Raw genomic sequence first — 18,010 nt, 5'->3', positions numbered from 1 at the left:
GAGTGTCTGGCTGGTTTTTCATTTTTCTTTTTTAACCATTTATTTATTTTCCTCGAGACAGGTAATGGGTTGAAATGGCAATAGAAACTGCCTCCTGGTACTAAAGGCTTAAAACGTGCACTTAACCACTTGCTCGGGCCATATGGAATAAAACATCAGGCAAAGTAATTTACAGTCCTGTTTACCTTTGAGGATAATGTGAGCAGGGCTGAATAATGAAAGTATTATTTCCTGCATTTTTGTCAATTCAAGGTCCCTACTTAAGCTGTACTGGAAAAGGCAGTGAAGGTCTAGAAGGGGCTTCATTTCTTGTTTGCTGTTTTGAGTGCCCTGGAAACAACAGCTGCAGGATCATGCACTTGATATTACATGGTTGAGAACTGGAAGACTTAAACAGGGAAGAAGAAGTCTGAAAATATTGTGCGATTTTGACCCCAAATGAATCCAGTGACACAGAAACATTGGGTTCATCAGTTCAACATACACTTTTCATTAAAATGGCTTCTGCTCAGGGTTTGATTCAAAAAGTCTCTTAATTGGTATTGATTCTTGTGGCACAAATTTGCCACGTATTGTTTAATGTATATGCAGTATTTACATAGTAACCTAACCACCAGCCAAAAGGCAGAATATCACAAGAAATTTCTGTCATTTCTGTCATTTCTGTCATTGTCACTGTTTTTCAAATGAAACTTTGTTTAGTCTAATTATTTAGCATTGCAAAACTAGTTTATTACTCTAATAATCTTATTTTATAAACAAGGAAAAAAACTTGAAGAGTAAAACACTGTGCTTAAATGGACACTGTTTAAATATATTTAAATACATTTTTTTGTGATTTTAAAGTGTAGTCCTGGTCTTGACTAGTAGAAGTACAATAATGATATTTGCATTTCATTATTATTGCTATTACTGAAATTGGTCTGCTCTGTGGGCTATTTTTGCTTTATAAAAAGACAACAAGATGAATGTTTCTGGTAGGCTGCTGCTCAAACTGTGGTATTTGGTGATCTCTTGAGAATTTGAGTATTTTAACAGGTCTGTAATGAAATATTTTAGAAAAATAAATCTAGCATAACTGAAATCTGAAGTTGCCTATATATTCTTATTTAGAGGTATCTATCTGTACAGTAGGCAACTTGAACTGCTCCAATACTGGAAAATCTAATGTACCACTCAATTACTATTCTTTAGCCCAATTTAAAATAATGGATTGGGTGTGAGGTTTTAATGCAGTGTAACCTATGGAACATTAGAAATAACCTCTTTCCCTTTTAAAATCAGTGTACAGTAATGGCATCAGTCTTACCATTTTGCAGATGAACATACTCTGCATTTAAAGTTTTTACACATAGTGGTTGTTCGGTAGCTTGTTCATCTCATACTGTAAATTCCAAGGCTACTTAATTTTTTTGTCAACTCGCATAAAAGAACTCATCTGTATCTTGATCATTATTTACATATATCTGTATATGTTAAATCACTGTGTTATGCCACTCTCAAAATACTCTGTTACCTCTATCTTAAATTTCTTCCCCATAGTCAGAATTGGCCTTTATCTATTACAGGACTTTTTATTGTTGTTGTTGGACTTTACATTCTGTTTATCCATTATGTGCTTTTTCTTTCAGTGGAGGCAGTACTCTGTTTTCCCCATGACATGCCTGTTTATATTTTTGTTGGCATATGTATTTGCAACCATGTCAAATACAGAGGCAAATACTGTTAAGTTGACTTTATTTAGAGTTGTTTCCAAACTTTCTGGAGCACATTTAATCATTAAAAATGCTTGTGACCATAATTAGTATTTCCTTATTAAGCTTAGTGAGCCATTTTACCCTCTTAGACTATACTTTCATAAGTAGTACTTTCAAATGTTACAAGGTTACTGAATAAGATACTTAGTAGTTGGTTCCCATTGTAATTCTGAGAACTAAATGCTCATTTATTAGTAACAGACATGCTGGAAAAGTAATTAAAGCATATATAAAATTAGCAAGAATAAATGCTTTGAGAACCACAGTGCTGCATTTCTTAAGAATGTATATCCTGTGAATCTTAGCTAAGGCAAAACTCACCCTGCTGTTAAAGTAAGTTTATTAATAAAGATTACTATGTAGTGTAATGACTAATGAAAAATGTTAGTATGAGTGGTTTTGATCCTTTCAGAAAAGGCAATAAAATTAGCTGAAATTGCATTCAAAACTTCTCTTTTTTTCTGAATTATAGTCAGTTTTTTGATAGGCTTGAACAGTTAGGCTTTCCCCCTGACATTTCAACATTTGTTGAACAAGAGTCTGTACAGAATGTTAGAACACCACAGTCTGTAGACACTATACAAGACTTTCTTCTGAAATTTCTCATTGCATTCTTCCTTCCTTCTGCTCAAGGAAGTAGAAAAAATGTTTTCAAGGAATGTATGTAATGCAGATAAAATTTTTAACTTGACCACCAGGTAATGTAGGCTAGCTCACATTTTACAAGAATATTTGTGTATTGCTTCATTTAAATCTTAACTACTTCTAAACTGCATGGAGCATGAGTTTCTGTTTCCTTCTGTGCTTTTCCATTTTGCCTTCCTCTGTTTCTGGCATTGGTGGGCATCTGAACTCGGCCTTATAAACTGAGAGTTCATCTAAAAGCTGCTACTGCCAGTTATTTCAGTGATACTGTTGAGTAGCTCCAAAATACTAAGATCTGTGTGAACTTTTTGGTCAAAGTGTTTCAGTTAAGATGGTAGGTCCCATTCAGAAATTGTGAATCGCAGTTTTGAACTTCTGTCTCACCAATATTCTGATTTCAGCTGATCTTGGACATTAGCAAAAATACAAATCTTATTGTCATAAAATTCTGAATAAAAATTAAGTAAAGCTAGAAATAGTCTTAAAGAAATCCATATGCTTCTAAACTAGATAGGCAGGAATTGAGGAAGCTGTATTGTTGGAAACCATTTCTGTATTAATATAGTTTAAAAAAAAAAGCCCTATTTTTTCCAACATGGTGTTTACCATAACCTGGTGGCAGGAATTCACAACCACATCTTGAAGGCTTGGACTGTGTTCCTGGATTTCATCAGCTTGTGCTGTGAGCATTAACATGTCGCTTCTATGTGTCTCTGTATCATCAACCTGTAATGCATGAGTTTTGGGTCAGAATTAGTACATTTGTATAAATGTTCAGTCTACCACCATGGCTGTATTTAATTTCATGCTGCATTTCTTGCATGGCAGTTGTCCTTAAATAGTATTTTCTTCAACTTGTTAATGAACACAGAGACATGCAAGTAGTCTTTGTGACTCTGTTAACTTAGAGTGCTCAATATTTTCTCAGGTTCCAGTAGCCAGAGCCAGCATTCTCTGGCTCATTGGCGAGTACTGTGAACGGGTTCCAAAGATCGCGCCTGATGTTCTGAGAAAGACAGCCAAGAGCTTCACAAATGAAGATGACCTTGTAAAGCTGCAGATCTTAAATTTGGGTGCAAAACTCTATTTAACAAATTCAAAGCAGGTAAGCCTAAACTCACTATTGTATTTAGAGTCATGGCAGGTTTTGTACAGTCTGTATAGATTGGTAATGACTTCTGTATAAGTAACCAAACCTAGTCCATATTATTCTATGAAGAAAAGCTGAACATATGTTTTCCAAAAATATAATGGACTAAATCTAACCATTGAGTCTTTCAGTGTGTGCTAGATCATGAATGTGAATGTAGTGATGAGATAAACTCTTTTTTGTATCTGTCTTTGGGAAATTGTGAAATTTTTACTTCACATAAATAGAAAACTGTAAATTGTGTTAGTAATACCAGGTGGCAGATTTTGCTGACATGATCTAAAGTTTTCTCAAACCAAACCCAAAACTTTAAAGAAAATACTGTTATTTTTAACAAGAGGCTGCTCACTTTTTTTGTTCAGTATATTTGAAAGGAGATGCCACTAATAGTCTTTTTTTTTGTCTTTCCATCAGTACTTCTTTTAAAGATAGTAACTGCTTTTCCTTTTTTTTGTTCTATTTAGTTGGTTGGTTTGATTTAGTTCTTCCTATTTCCTTTAATTTTGGGGAGGGGTAAGTTTTAATACCTCTAGTAGTAAAAATAGATAACACAAAGAGGTGAACATAGAATTCCAAGCAGCTGAAAACAATAGCTATGAGAGGTGCCTCTTCTAAGTGACAGCACTGTGAACCCCATCACTGACTATAGAATGTAGCATTTTGACACTAATTTTTCATTGTAATTTGAATTATTGTTGTAAAAGATTGTAAAATCAGAGTTGGGGTTTTTTTCCAAATGTAGATGAAATGCATTGTCTGATATATATACTTTCCGGGGCTGCTTGGACCTCTTTGTTTTACAACAGTTTGCACAGCAGAGGACCTTGCACCTCTGCAACTGTGAAGTCTTCTTGTTACTTGATAGTTATATGCAACTACAGAAATTATTTGTCTTAGACTTTTTTTTTTGTAGGGCATGTGGGAGATGAGCTGTGATGAACTGTGCATGGCAATGCATTCAGATAGGAGTGAATGCTTTGCTCATACAGTCTAAAATGGGGCAGTAATAAAAGGTGACTTCTCTTTAGCAATGCTCATCTTAAAGAGCATGCTGACTGAAATAAGGAAAGATTTGGTTTTGCAATCTAAACTGTCTTCTTTTAGCCCATTGTATTTACTGATTTTCCATATAGTTTTTGTAATTTTGCACATAAATTCTTCCACACTGTATTTGGTCAAAAATCCATTGTGTACAAGGAGTTGATGATTTCTGTGATGCATTTTTTCCTATTTCACATCTTAATACATTTTAAATCATTGTTGTAAGTGCTGCATAACCCTTTATTCAAACATGGTAATGATGATAAAGCAGAAGAAACTGTCTCCTGAGATGCCAGCTAAATGATGAATTTCCTCAAAGGGTGTTTTCCTCTTGTAGTTCAAGGTTGTGGAAGAATAAGTTATAATCTCAAGTGGTCAAGGTGTTCACATAAAATTTCTAACAGTGTGGGTCTGGTGACTTGGGTTGATTCAAAGTTCCTTTCAAACTAGAATACCATGGGTTTCCCATTAGAGGCTGGAAGGCTCCAAAGAGGCTCTTCCTGTATCTCCATGATTATTTCAAGGAGTAACTCTTCTTTACTCACTCATTATTAAAATTGCTTCCTGGAATTACTTCAGTTCCTTAAATGTCCAGCCATTTTTCAGTTTCATTTTTATAATTTGATATTGAACCATCAGTTTCATCTGAATTTAATGGAGCTGTGAAAACCTCAAAGATAAAATTTCACTTTATTGAAAAGTGGTGGTAGAATATAGAAAAGTGGTGGCCAAGACACACTCAGTGCTGACCAAATAGATGAAAAGAGCTCTTTCACCAGGTGAAGGAAAGGCAGGTTGAACTCATCTGTTAAGTTTTTTTTTGGAGAAAAGCACAAATTTCTAGAGAAAATAAGACTTGCTTATTTTATTCCCTTTGTCTAAATATATTTTTTTATTTGGTTGTAGTTTCCTTAAGTTCATGGTGAAACACTTAGTGAAGCACATTCACAGGAATGATTTTTAACATTCAGGATTTCCTATAAAAATTCAAAGTATACTTTAAATCCTGAAATCACTTTGTGAACTATCAAATTCTTATATCCTTATAATGTAAGGAACTTTCAGGTTCAGGTGTATCTAGATTGGTATGTAATAAAGGCAGGCTTCCCTCTGCTTGTCTGTACTATTGGTAAACTTGCTTTGTTTTTTCAACACTTGGGATCATAAAACCTTGAGTGTGCTAGATAGCTGTCTAAATGGAACTCATACAGTTGCCTAAGATGTTCCTTGCATACAGCAGAAAGAATAAAGAGATTTTGATGGGTTTCTGTTGTCTAATACAGTAGGACTCCCACCAGAAAAAGTCCCAAGTAGTTGTAGGGTGTAAATAGATATGTCAGTTGTGGTTTAGCACAAAAACCTTATCTTGTGTGTCTAAAGAATCAAGTTACTGAAAGCTAATGATATTTAGGAGTGGACAGATAACTGTTTCTCTCTCATTGTAGTGCCTCATCTCTTGGTAAAACCTCTGTTGTAAAATTTTCAAGTGGGGATCTGCCAAAAAATTAATTGCTCCTAATATAGGATAGGCATTGAATCCTTAAAAACTGTTGTCACTAGAAAATTCCAGAAATGTTGCTGAAGGATGATTGAATTCTGGAAATACCTAAACCTAACCTTTCTAGCCAAAACAAAGTATACAAGAAATCATAATGGGTTCAGCAGTTTGGGGATAAAAGAAATTACATTATGGCTATATAATGTGCATGTCCAGATATTAGGAAATATTGACATATGATAATAAATTTATTAAATCACAGATCAGAATACTTTGTCGCTATTCTATGAAGCAGTCATAGTATGCACAATCTGTCATGTTTCACCAAATCAGTGTGTTTGCTGAAATGATTTTCAGCTTCTTTGGAAAAGTCCTTTGTTGGAAAAACTTACCCGCATTTGTTAGCTTTGTTGTTTTTTTAAAAAAATTAAAAATAGCTGTTTCTATTAGCTCCCTCCATGTAGAAAAGGTATTCACTTGTTTGATTGCTTTACCACAAGAAAAAATTTTAAAATTGTGTTTCCTCACTGTTTTCCTGAAAACTGTAGTGTAAATGATCCTATTAAAGGAAACACAGTCTTTCAGTCTTTATCTGTCTAATTTGTCTTTATGCAATTCCATCAACACTCACTGAAAAAATGCCCACTGTGACAAGGCCTTCAACTTTTCCCATCCCTATAGCAATTCACAGGTTAGGACCATTGTGTTTTATGATCCATTCTCCTGAGCTTCCTGCCATGACAGCAAGGAGTCTTGCCTTGTTTTACAGTGGAGAAGTGATGGCAAAGGCTGCCGGAGGTATCCCTCATTTAGTTTAATTCATGCTACCTGGGAACCCTCCCTTCCAATTCCATTTAGATTGAACAGTGTAAGTCCTGCATGAGTGCAGATTATGTAGGCTCAGTCTGATGTAGTTGTTTAAAATTTTATACCCTAATACAGAATTAGCTGCCAGTAAACTGTGAAATACATATGGGAAAGTTTTGCCTCTCCAAAAGCTAAGACAGTACCTCAAGAATAAGAAATATCTTTTCACATAGACATTCTTGGGTATCAGAGAGAAAAAATAAACAAAGACTATTCCATTGAAGATTTTTTTAAGTTATGCTGCTATATTATTCTAATGTATAGTCATTAATTTCTTCCAATCTTTGGTGCCATAGTTAATTTTTGAAATGCTTGCATATGTTGCATTGATGGGGTTTGAATTAGAGCCATTTTCTGTTCACTGTATATCTCACTGACAGGAATTTAATCAGTATTCTGAAAAAACATTTCTATATCTCCAGAAAAAGACTTCAATTTGCATCCTCAAGTTGGAAATTACTAATCTGAACTTTTTTTTTTAAAATGGTGTATTCAAAAGTGCACTGATTTTTTGGACACATTTTTCTGCTCACATGATTGAAACTGTGTTATTGTCATAGCAATAGCATGATAAATATACATATATGTATGTATATGCAAGGTTGTTTCTTTGTATAAAGCAGATAAATCTCCCACGATGATACAGTTTTAACCCTGTGGTATGCATCTGTTCTCAGCTGAAGTACCAAAATTTACTTCCTTGGGATGGTACAGCATTTCTTCTCTTTATCCTGTTTGGCTGTATATAAATGAAGTGGCATACGTGTTGCAAATATGTCTAGTGGATTCCAGTCTATTCAGCACTGTTGTTCTGGTTACAATACATTATTTTTATTTTCTGTGTCTCCTTCCTTTTTTATATTATTTTCTTATATTAAAAAATTATGTGAATTATTAAAATTATTGAAGACATATTAATATTCTCAAACATCAAATTAGGAAGCTGTTATTATGCTATAAAAACCTGTGATAGTATGAGTTGCTCTCTTACATAAATAAATAAATTACCAATATTACTGAAGGCTTTAAGCTTCACGAAAAAAATGGAAGAAGTCTTTTATCCTGGTTTTTAGAGGGCATCAGCAGCTTGCTTTTATGAAAAAGTAACAGCTAAATGCACTGCAAATAATTTGCAGTAATCCAGTTCAGTGATTCATGTGTCTGCTTTAATGGGTCATAATTCAGGATAAAGTAACTGAGTGCAGTCAGAGTGCAGACACTGCTTATGCCAGGGACAGTATCTCTTCATAAAACACACCTCAGTAGAAGCAGTTTGCCAGCCCCCTAATACCCTCTGATGTTTTGATGTCCTGCATATTTTTCCGATTAAGTTTTGAGTGCCATGTTTTTAGTTGTATTTCCACATTCATTATCCTCACGTAGACCCTTCAGCGGGTTTGCCATATATGATTATTTTTTTAATGATGCCTTTCTTTCCACTTCAGCAGTTTAATAATCTAGCACATGGCTGCTTCTCAGTACTCAGCATTCACCTCCCCAATACAGAAGAGGACATGTGCTTTGGCTGCAGAATTCCATTTGCAGCTTTAGAAATGCATATTCCCTGTGGAGCAACATTTGTTTGACATAACCATTCATTTTTATTACCTCTTTAAATATGTTTATCCAGAGTTATCAATAATCATAAATAACTTGTATTCTGTTCTTGTCCTGTTTTTTTCCACAGACAAAATTGCTTACCCAGTATGTATTAAATCTCGGCAAGTATGATCAAAGCTACGACATCAGAGACCGTACAAGATTTATTAGGCAGCTTATTGTTCCGAATGAGAAGAGTGGAGCTTTAAGCAAATATGCCAAAAAAATATTTCTGGCACAGAAACCTGCCCCATTGCTTGAGTCTCCTTTTAAAGGTATAACTGACAAAATCATTTGGTAAATGTTTATTGTGTAAAGGAATGTGGCAGCTTATTCTATTTCAAATGCTCTCACAAATTGTGTCACTTAGCAAATAGAAAAGATTAATATGCAAGGATGCTCAGTCTGCTTACTTGCTTTTCAGCAAGCAAGGTGCACAGTGCATTTCTCTAATGATAAACCCTGGCAAGCTGATCCATTTCTGTTCATGTGGATTATAAATTTTATTTAAATAACAGAAGGTAGGTCTTTCAAGGAAGAATATTCTTCAATTTAGGAAAATAGCTCTAAGATTTTTTCTGGACTTCATTAGAAAATTGTTAATGTGAGTTTTGCAAATGCTATATCAATCTGAAATAAATTGAATCTCTGTAGATACTTTTTTCTCCAAAATCATAGTTTTGTGTCTGCATTTTTCCTGTTGTTTTACAGGTAAGATCCATTGTCTATCCTCTCACATTAAAAGCTTATCAGGCTATCTAAATTAAAAATACTCCCTTATTGTGACAATTTGCATTTTAATTTTCATACTTACTTAGGTCTAGTTTTGAAGCTTTAGAAGGAGCTCCATTTTGAAGAAAAACTATTAAAATTCTGGATGTGTTTGTGCCAAGACATGTATATGGATTGTTTAACTGTGCTGTCATTCTTAATATTCACAGTAAAGTAATTTTTAGAGAAGCTACATTTCAGAGCAACACCTCTAAACACACTGACTGATTAGCTTTTTTATTGACCATTATGGGAGAGATTATTGTAATCTATGGACTGAAATCAGTTTTTTGACCTATGAAGAGCTTCCTAGTTTATATTTATTCCATGACATTTGAGGTAATACAATGGCAATTACCTTTAGCCCTGATTAAGATTGCTCCTTGTGGCAGACCTCACAGTTGTTTGTGTATTTCTTCCCTCGCCCGGCTTTTTTAATAGATCGGGATCATTTCCAGCTTGGCACCTTGTCTCACACACTGAACAGCCAAGCCACTGGGTACCTGGAGCTGTCTGACTGGCCAGAGGTGGCACCTGACCCCTCCGTCCGAAACGTCGAGATGGCCGAGTTGGTACGTCAGCATCACTGAAAGTAACTTTGCTGAAGGCACTTGTCAATGTAAAGTATTAGCCCAAAACTACATGTACTGAGATAGTGTCTGTGGGCTCTGTTGAAAGCCACTGGTGCATGGGAATGTCCCTTTTGCTTATTTTATCTTAGAAATCAAGCATCTGGAAACTTGCTTAATGCTAGTTCTTTTCAATGACAAAAGTAGATAACCTATAGGCCACTTCTGCTTCATTTGTGGAATAAGTAAGCTTTTTCACCTCCATCTCCCTTCTGATTTCATATCTTTAATCTCCACTCTGCTGCAGTATGTTAATTGAATGTAGCTGTACTACCGAAGTCAGAAATTAAGAGATTGGCTTGTGAAAAATCCAAGGCAAAATTAAAAAAAAAAATAATAGGTTGTACAAACAACAAAAAGCAGCTGCAGGGGATTAGATTATGTAGATTATGTATGTTTTGAAGTGTCAAGTTTGGAAGAGATTAGGGTTTTTACATTTCAGATAATCTGGAGAGGAGTAGTAAAGTTTATGATAGGAAAACATCATCTATTAGTGCACTAGTCATGTGTTGACACATGGGGCTTGTCATCTACTAGCAACAGCTTTTTGTTACTGTAGTGTAAACTCTGCAGCAAAGTCATGTTTTGGTACCAGAGTTGTGATTTATGTGTTGGGTACCAGAGTTCTGTCAGAATGCCAGTGAAAGCTGTTGAGCAGTAGCTGAAATGTAAACGTGTTGGTGTACAGTGTGCTGATGGTGCTGTTGTGGGCACAGCATTTTAACAGATATACACAGAAAAGCATGCAGTCCTGGTAATGAGGCAACTTCCTCAGTAAATCACACATTAATTAATTTGCTTATGAGATGTTACATGCAGAAAAAGCAAGAAAATTAAAAAAATAGATCTGACCTACAGAAGCTGGTGGACAGCAATCTGGTAGGACAGGCATTTCTCCTCAGTACTGTAATGTGTCTACCTTCTTATACACATTTCAGGAAAAGTGATATTTGTGTACAAACTTCTGAAAGATTTTGTGGGAAGAATTTTAGATAATCAGCTCAAACAGGATTAAAAATTATAGGGTTGGCATGAAAGAATGTGTGAAGGTGCTTTGATCCATAAGACCAAAAAGTATTGCAGGAAATTGGTCAAATGGCATAACATGCATCTACAACACAGTAAAAAAATTTTTACACCTCAAGGCAAACAGGAAAAATCCTTCAGCCATGTTGGGAGATTTTTGCAAGCATCTTCTTTGGAGGGTATCTCATTTCCATTAACTTTGTGGTTTCCCTAATACTGCATGTGCCTACATAGTGTATGTGAGTAAAGCTGAGTTAAGCTGCAATCCACATGCAAATTGTCATTTATATCCTAAAGAATATTGACTTTTTAAGCCTTTGGAGCTTTTGATGTTTAAGAGGAACCCAGTGTGTCTCTAGAATTAGCCTTACAGGTCATTGTTAGAGCCTATTTCAAAACTTAAGTCTTGTTCATACAGTCAACGAGGCAAACCTGTATGAAACTGTTGATGGAGTTGTCTCCCAATTTGTTTTTTTCTCCTGTCCTGAATTTTAACACTGGTTCTCAAGTACCATAGAAGTATATGGAAAGAAAAAGGTCTGGGGGAAATACTGCCTCATTTTGTCATTCTCTTGGTGGTAAAAAATTACTTTTATTTGGAGAATTGTGATGGAAGTGAAATATAATTTGTCTGTGGCTACCTAGAGTGTCCACATCTGTTTTCTGCTTAAAACTTGGGATGATAAAGGTGGTGACTAGCACTATTTAACCTTCATCCTGGTCATAGTCAGCTGGAATCTAGAAATAAAACTCAGACTTCAGGTTCTTTTGGCATAGAAATTTATTTATCATCACTGATGCTTTTAATCTACCTTCCTAAATCTTTTTCTGGACAACCTAATAGACATCTCTCACCTTTTATAGGTATATACCAGACTTCTAGTTCTAATTGTGTAACATAAGAGAAGTTTAATAGCTTCTCTTGGCTTGCTTAGATGATTTATTTAGCAACATCTTAATACTACTACTCTGAATGTTTTTATTCGATGTATTATATGTGTATTTTTGTATTGCTGGTTGCAAAAGTAAACTTAAATTGAAATTTATTTACAGGCAAAGGAATGGACTGGAATTCTAGGCAAGCCAAAGAAGGAGAAACCTACTGAAAAATTCTACTCTGAATCAGAAGAAGAGGAAGATGAGTCTGCCAGTACCAGTTCATCAGGTAAGTGTTTGGAAAGCAACTTGTATTTTCACTGCCTGGACAACTGTCTGGTATGTAAAAAGAAAAAAAATATTGCAGGCAAAGCCAGAGCTGTGTATAAACTCAATAAATTTGGGGAGGAGAGGTGGAATTTTATATTCGCTATATTAAGGAAGAGCCTTTGATTTGTTTCCCAGGTGAAAAAGCTGCCATGCTATTTTTATCCTTCTTGGAGTCTAATATGAATTAGGAGAGCATGTAACTCCAGTTAAAACTGAAAGCGTGTAGCTGTTTTCAGGAGAAGTGCCCAGATGCTTAGTTGTAAGGAACCTTAAGTCTTAATTGTTTTTCAGAATTTGGTGGTGGTGAAGAATTATTTCGATAGCATGTGCTGCTTGCTGATAAAAACAGATTTGCTTAATTGGGTAGTCTTCCATGAGATTTATTTAGCAGACTGTGTTACAGTATTTCTCTGAAGTTCTGCATGATGTTTTCTGTTTATTATAATGCGGATATTGATGAAGGGGGTAACAGTTGCAAGTTCAGTAAGCAGAGGTTCTTTTAACTGTTCTCCCATTTATTGTCAGATAGGCAGTTCCCCAAGACAGCCATTTAAGAAGATGTTAGTGTGTTTCAGATGTAGTAAAGTTCATAATTCTCCCAGGTCCAGACCTTAGACACAGAAACTGTTTAGCATTAGAGACTTGAAAGAATTATCATCATCTAGTTGAATGGAAGAGGGACATCTTAAAACATGAGCATGGAGCTGCTTCCTTCCAGTTCCTAAACTGAGGAAATATGCAGAAAAGTTTTAAGAATTCTACCACTGAAATTAGTGATTTCTGAAGTGATACAAGCATACACTCACTTTTCAGGTATTTGAATCTTTTGTAACTATATAATTAATTAGAGTATTAATAATTTGTTTAAATCAGTGATTCAATCATAGTCACTATGGGTATTTAAGAACAGATTATCTAATTAAGCAACTGTTTGAGAAGATAATTTTGCAACTGAGTGAATGTAAAGACTAGAAAATTTGAGGTCATCTCCAGCTCCTAATAGGGTTATGTAACTTTGAAGAATCCACGTGTGATTCATTTATTATTCATATTTCTAATTTGAAAAAGTATAATACTGTAGGCTGAACAGGACAGGTTTTTAACTAACAAAATTTTATTAATATAAGGGGAAAGTAATTCCGTTGCCTGCTTTTGGCACAGGGTGTAAATAATACTAAAGATTGTGCCTGGATCTTAAAATACTAAACCATTGTTTAATTTAAAACAAAGTTGGATTTCGAAAATACTAATTATTTAAGATTTGGATCAAAATTGTAAGGGTTGTTTTCATTTCAGGGAGTGGGTCTGACAGTGAAAGTGAGAAGGAAGATAAAGAGGAAGGCAGCACTGATGAGAGTAGTGGGAGTTCATCTCCCAGTGAAGAATCAACTGACAGTGAATCAGACAGCAAAGAAAGTGCTGCTAAGAAAACATGTAGAGCTGTCAATGAAAGGTAGGTATATGTTTGTCTGGTTTTAATTTTTTGCAATACTAGCTTATAAAGCATTCTTCCTGTTAGCAGTCTGCCAAGCCTTTAATTAGGTTATTTAGGGCATATATTGGCCAAGGAGTGATGTCAGTGTATACTAGTAATAGTCATTGTATGAACCTAGTTCATATTTTCATTAATCAAACTACTCTTATATTTAGAATTAATTTCAAACTTCAGTAAAATCTTGGGTGGCTTGTTGAAAATTGATGTAACCTTGGGAGGCTGAATAAGTGATCAAATAGTTGTGTGAAACACTTAATTACCTTTTGCTGCAATTTTGCTGAGAGCTAAAATTAAGACCTTCAACACTTTGCCATTATGTAACTAAGACAATTGATTTTTCTAAATAATGTTATATTAAAAAGATTATGATCCAAATATTAGAGGCAAGGGCTGTGAAGGGAAACGGTCATAAGATATTTAACTGTTAGCGCTTTTAAGATTGCCTATTATCAACAGCATTATCACAGTATTAAAGTATCATTAAAATTTTGAGTAATTGGGGCTAATACCTTGGATTGTATGAATCTGTTTCTTCCACTGCTGTCAGCAAGCGGCCCCTGCAGACATGATCGCCCTTTACTTTGTAGTCTGCTGCCAGCTCACTTGATGAGTTTGCAGCTCAGCTCAGTCGTGGCTGACAGCGCTGATTGGGGCGCAGTACACACTCTGCTCCTTTTATTACAGACAGTAATTAAAGCAGCTCGCCTTGCCACTTCCATAACAAACACAGCATAATGCCCTAATTATGACTTTATTAATTTAAGTCAGGATTTAATGATTTTAAAAGTGATTTATATTGTTTTTCCTGTTCAGAACAAATGAAATCTGTAGGTTAAATTAATACAGGCTTTTCATCATTGCAAAGTTAAAAAGCTAGTTACCAGTAAATTCTTTTCATTAGAATAACATCTGAAATTTTAAGCAGTAAGATAAACAATTATTACCCATCAAAACTGGCTGATGTGCAGCAAAGTAACATTTTTAATCCTGAAATCTAGTTTTAAAGCTAAGCTGAAGAAAAATTATTGAAAAACAACTTTATTTATATATTGGGTTCACAATAACTTTTATTAATGCAACCGCAGCTACTGTTGAATGGCAGTGAATGAAATATAGATAATTCTATTGTTGTGAAGAAACTTTGAACAGTATATGATAGTGAATTTTTGTTTAAGTCATTGACCTCAAACAAGATTTTAAATGTTGTCATACTGAAACATAATTTTCAGTATCTATTTTAACAATCAGATATGCTACATTACACTGTTTTTTTGTGACGTGTACTATTGTTCCATTTTTAACTTTGCAAGCTTCAAATTACTGCTTTATACTTTTGACTAAAATTTGGGGGAGGTAATTTTAGCTTTAGGTACATGAGTAGGCATGGCCTAAATGGTATTTTAAATTTTAAACAGCTTTTATTGAATTTCATTTAGGCAATTCAGTCATAGGAAGTTCTTGAGATGGGAAAGACTTTACTCTGATCTCTGTCATGTTAGATTTTCATTTCTCCTTCTCTATATATATTTCATCTAAAAACACTGCAATCTCACTGATGCAGCATAGTACATTCTTTTGTACTGCTCCTAAAGCTAAGCAAAAATGTGTAACAATTTAATATGAGTCCAAAGGGACTCTTAATAGTTGAGTGGTCTAGATTTGTTTAATTATTGTTGACCTTGTTACCCTTCATGCACTTCAATAACCAATTTATTGTCTTGGGAAGGAAGCTGAATCAGGTAGTGTATGAAACACCTGATTTGGAAGTATAAAATGGTTGTTTGCATATCCAAGAATAGAGGGGGTTTTTCTATACACAGTATTAATTTTTCTACTCCGTGATAACTATCAGAACACAATCTCCTGTGATAGTAACTCCCCCTGAGACAAAAGGGTAATCTACTAATTGGTATTTAAAGTATTATTAGACGTGAACAAGGCAGATAATATTCAGTAGCTATTAACACAGACCAACATAATCCAATATTGGTAGGGTGAACAGAACTTCCGTGCGTGATGAACACTGTGTCTGAAGCTGTAAGGCATTCAGTGTGACCAAAGGTATAGGAATATAAGAGCCCTTGTGTATAAGCTCTTTAATGGGTTGAACTATTTGTAGATGTTGTAAATCTTATTTCTAGGTGTTGTGGTTTTATTTAGAAGAATTAACAAAGGAATAAACTAAATTAATTTATTTTTTAAAGCAATATTACCATACAAAAAGATGATATACCAATATTCTGTTCATCATAGGTAGAATAGCATAAAAGCATCTTTATTTAAAAGGGTGGCTGCATTTCCTTTTGTAATGTCACAAGCTTGATGCATGCAAATAATCTTTCTAGTATTTCATATATTCACATTTTGTTCGGCTGTTTCACTGTTTTAGACTGCATGTGATTGTGTACTGCATAGTGTAATAGAACTGTTTTGTGTAGCCTTAAATAAAGTTCTTCAGTCATAGCTGAGTTTTTTATTGTGGGGAAGTAATGACTTAAAACTCATTTAATAAAACTTTGAAATGCTGATATAGGATATTGCCTAAGCAGATTCCTTTGGTGATTTTACGTCTCTTTTTCTTTTTAAATATGTAGTGATTCAGAAGTTATTAAAAAGAAAGCGGAGGGCATTTCCAAAAAGAGAAGCACATCCAGTTCCTCTGACACAGAGTACACTTCATCAGATGAAAGTTCTACAGGCTCCAAGTCAGAATCCGACTCTAAAAGTGACTCTGAATCTGGAAAATCTAGAAATGCTACCTCTAATAAGGTTAGTAAAGTAAAATATGTATTTTTAAAACCTCTATAAAATATGAGAATGTGCATCTAACTGCCCATCCATGTTTCCTACTGTTGGAATGAAGATGATTAGTAGTTTTATGTATAAATAAAATAATCCAGAATTTGTAAAAAGATATTTTTTTTTTTTACTTTTCATATAGAGACCAGTCCAAAAGTAGTTTGATAGTTTAAGTAAGTAAGTGTTTTCATAACAAAAAACCCTAATTCAGTTTAGAATTTCATGTTATTTTTACTGCATGTAGTTGAAGAAGAATAACAGAGTCTAATTATTTTTTTATACACAGAATGTGATATTTTTTCTTGCAGTACATTATTCTTTTATAATAAAATTAATTGGTTTTTAATTTAATTTTTGGGTTATTGTTGAACTGGTGAGACTTAATACACGGATGTTAATGGTTATTTTATTAAAATGGGATCTTAAACTATAGCTATAGTACCTGGGTCTGAGAGGAAAGAAAACAAAGAACAAATGTTAGTACATTGCTTCTAAGCATTTGAAGATGTTCTAATGGATGTTGTAATGGAACTCTTCGCTTAGTTTTAGAATTGTCTGTTAAAATTGAGAATAGTGCAGTTAATGAATCTATAACTGAGATGTATATATAGAATTGTAGCATTAATATTCCTAATGAGCAATCAACTTTTACTTGCTGTTTGTTTGATAGGGATAAAGAGTTCTGTTACTTACAAATTCTGTTAGATTTCTTAAAATAGGTATGAAATATCCTATGAAAATATGAAAAGCTTTAAAACATGTATTTTTTAAATTGGTTTCAAAATACGTGAAGATATAAAAATGTGCAACAGAGTACGTGTGCATACATGTGTCAGTTAAGATTTAATGCATACCTTAGTGAAGCAAAAGAACTTAAAAGTTCATTATACTCAAACTTGCATGATAGAACTAACTATTCATGCTATTAGCATGAATAGGTTACTGTTTACCCACCTACCTTGCATTAAAAAAGAAATAAATGAGGAACTTTTTCCTAAATGTATTCAGGAAGAAGAGTAAAAGAATTTCTGACACTTTTCTGTTATCAAGTAGTTCCTATGCATTCCTTCCTTTATATTTACAAAAAATATTGAAGGGTAGAATTGTAGCTCAGTAGTTTCCTTTCTAATACTGATATGTGGTACTGAAAATTAAGTGAAACTCTAATGTATTTTAAATTAAGCTAAGCCATTTCAGTCAGGACTCCAATACAGATGGCAGAATAGTCAAAATAGACATTCTTTGTTGCATTTCTGGCAATTTTTGTAGCTGGTGAATAGCTGTGTTTTGACCAGTTAAGAGGGAAGGCCATTACTTGATTAAGCTGTTGAGGTGTGTATTTCCTTTAATTAAGGAGGTAAGGCTCTCTATTTCTGTAAATCTTGGATTTATATTTTACGCGATCTTTTTGTAACTTTATAGGTCTGCCTAAGAACTCTTGAGTTGTGATCTTAACTTTTAATCTCTTCCCTTCTTCAACCAAGTAATGCAAGATGAAGTGTGGCTGTATTACTTGAGAAATGCACA

At 34.2% G+C, this 18,010-nt stretch overlaps 1 protein-coding gene across 5 annotated transcripts in view; it reads left to right on the top strand.

Moving 5' to 3' along the window:
* AP3B1 (adaptor related protein complex 3 subunit beta 1) overlaps nucleotides 1–18,010 on the top strand; it is a 152,485-nt gene that overhangs the window by 75,592 nt on the left and 58,883 nt on the right. For 4 of the 5 annotated variants that reach the window (XM_062513829.1, XM_062513830.1, XM_062513826.1 and 1 more), the window contains 6 exons: nucleotides 3,331–3,507; nucleotides 8,646–8,832; nucleotides 9,770–9,900; nucleotides 12,037–12,148; nucleotides 13,486–13,642; nucleotides 16,279–16,453. In XM_062513829.1, the coding sequence (XP_062369813.1) occupies nucleotides 3,331–3,507; nucleotides 8,646–8,832; nucleotides 9,770–9,900; nucleotides 12,037–12,148; nucleotides 13,486–13,642; nucleotides 16,279–16,453 (939 nt within the window). Of the gene's footprint in view, nucleotides 1–3,330; nucleotides 3,508–8,645; nucleotides 8,833–9,769; nucleotides 9,901–12,036; nucleotides 12,155–13,485; nucleotides 13,643–16,278; nucleotides 16,458–18,010 lie in introns of all 5 variants that reach the window. The other variant, XM_062513828.1, reaches the window with a different exon arrangement.

This window comes from Cinclus cinclus, chromosome Z, assembly GCF_963662255.1.
Source record: "Cinclus cinclus chromosome Z, bCinCin1.1, whole genome shotgun sequence".
In the NCBI taxonomy this organism is placed as follows: Eukaryota; Metazoa; Chordata; class Aves; order Passeriformes; family Cinclidae; genus Cinclus; species Cinclus cinclus.
This window is presented reverse-complemented; position numbering and strand designations above follow the sequence as displayed.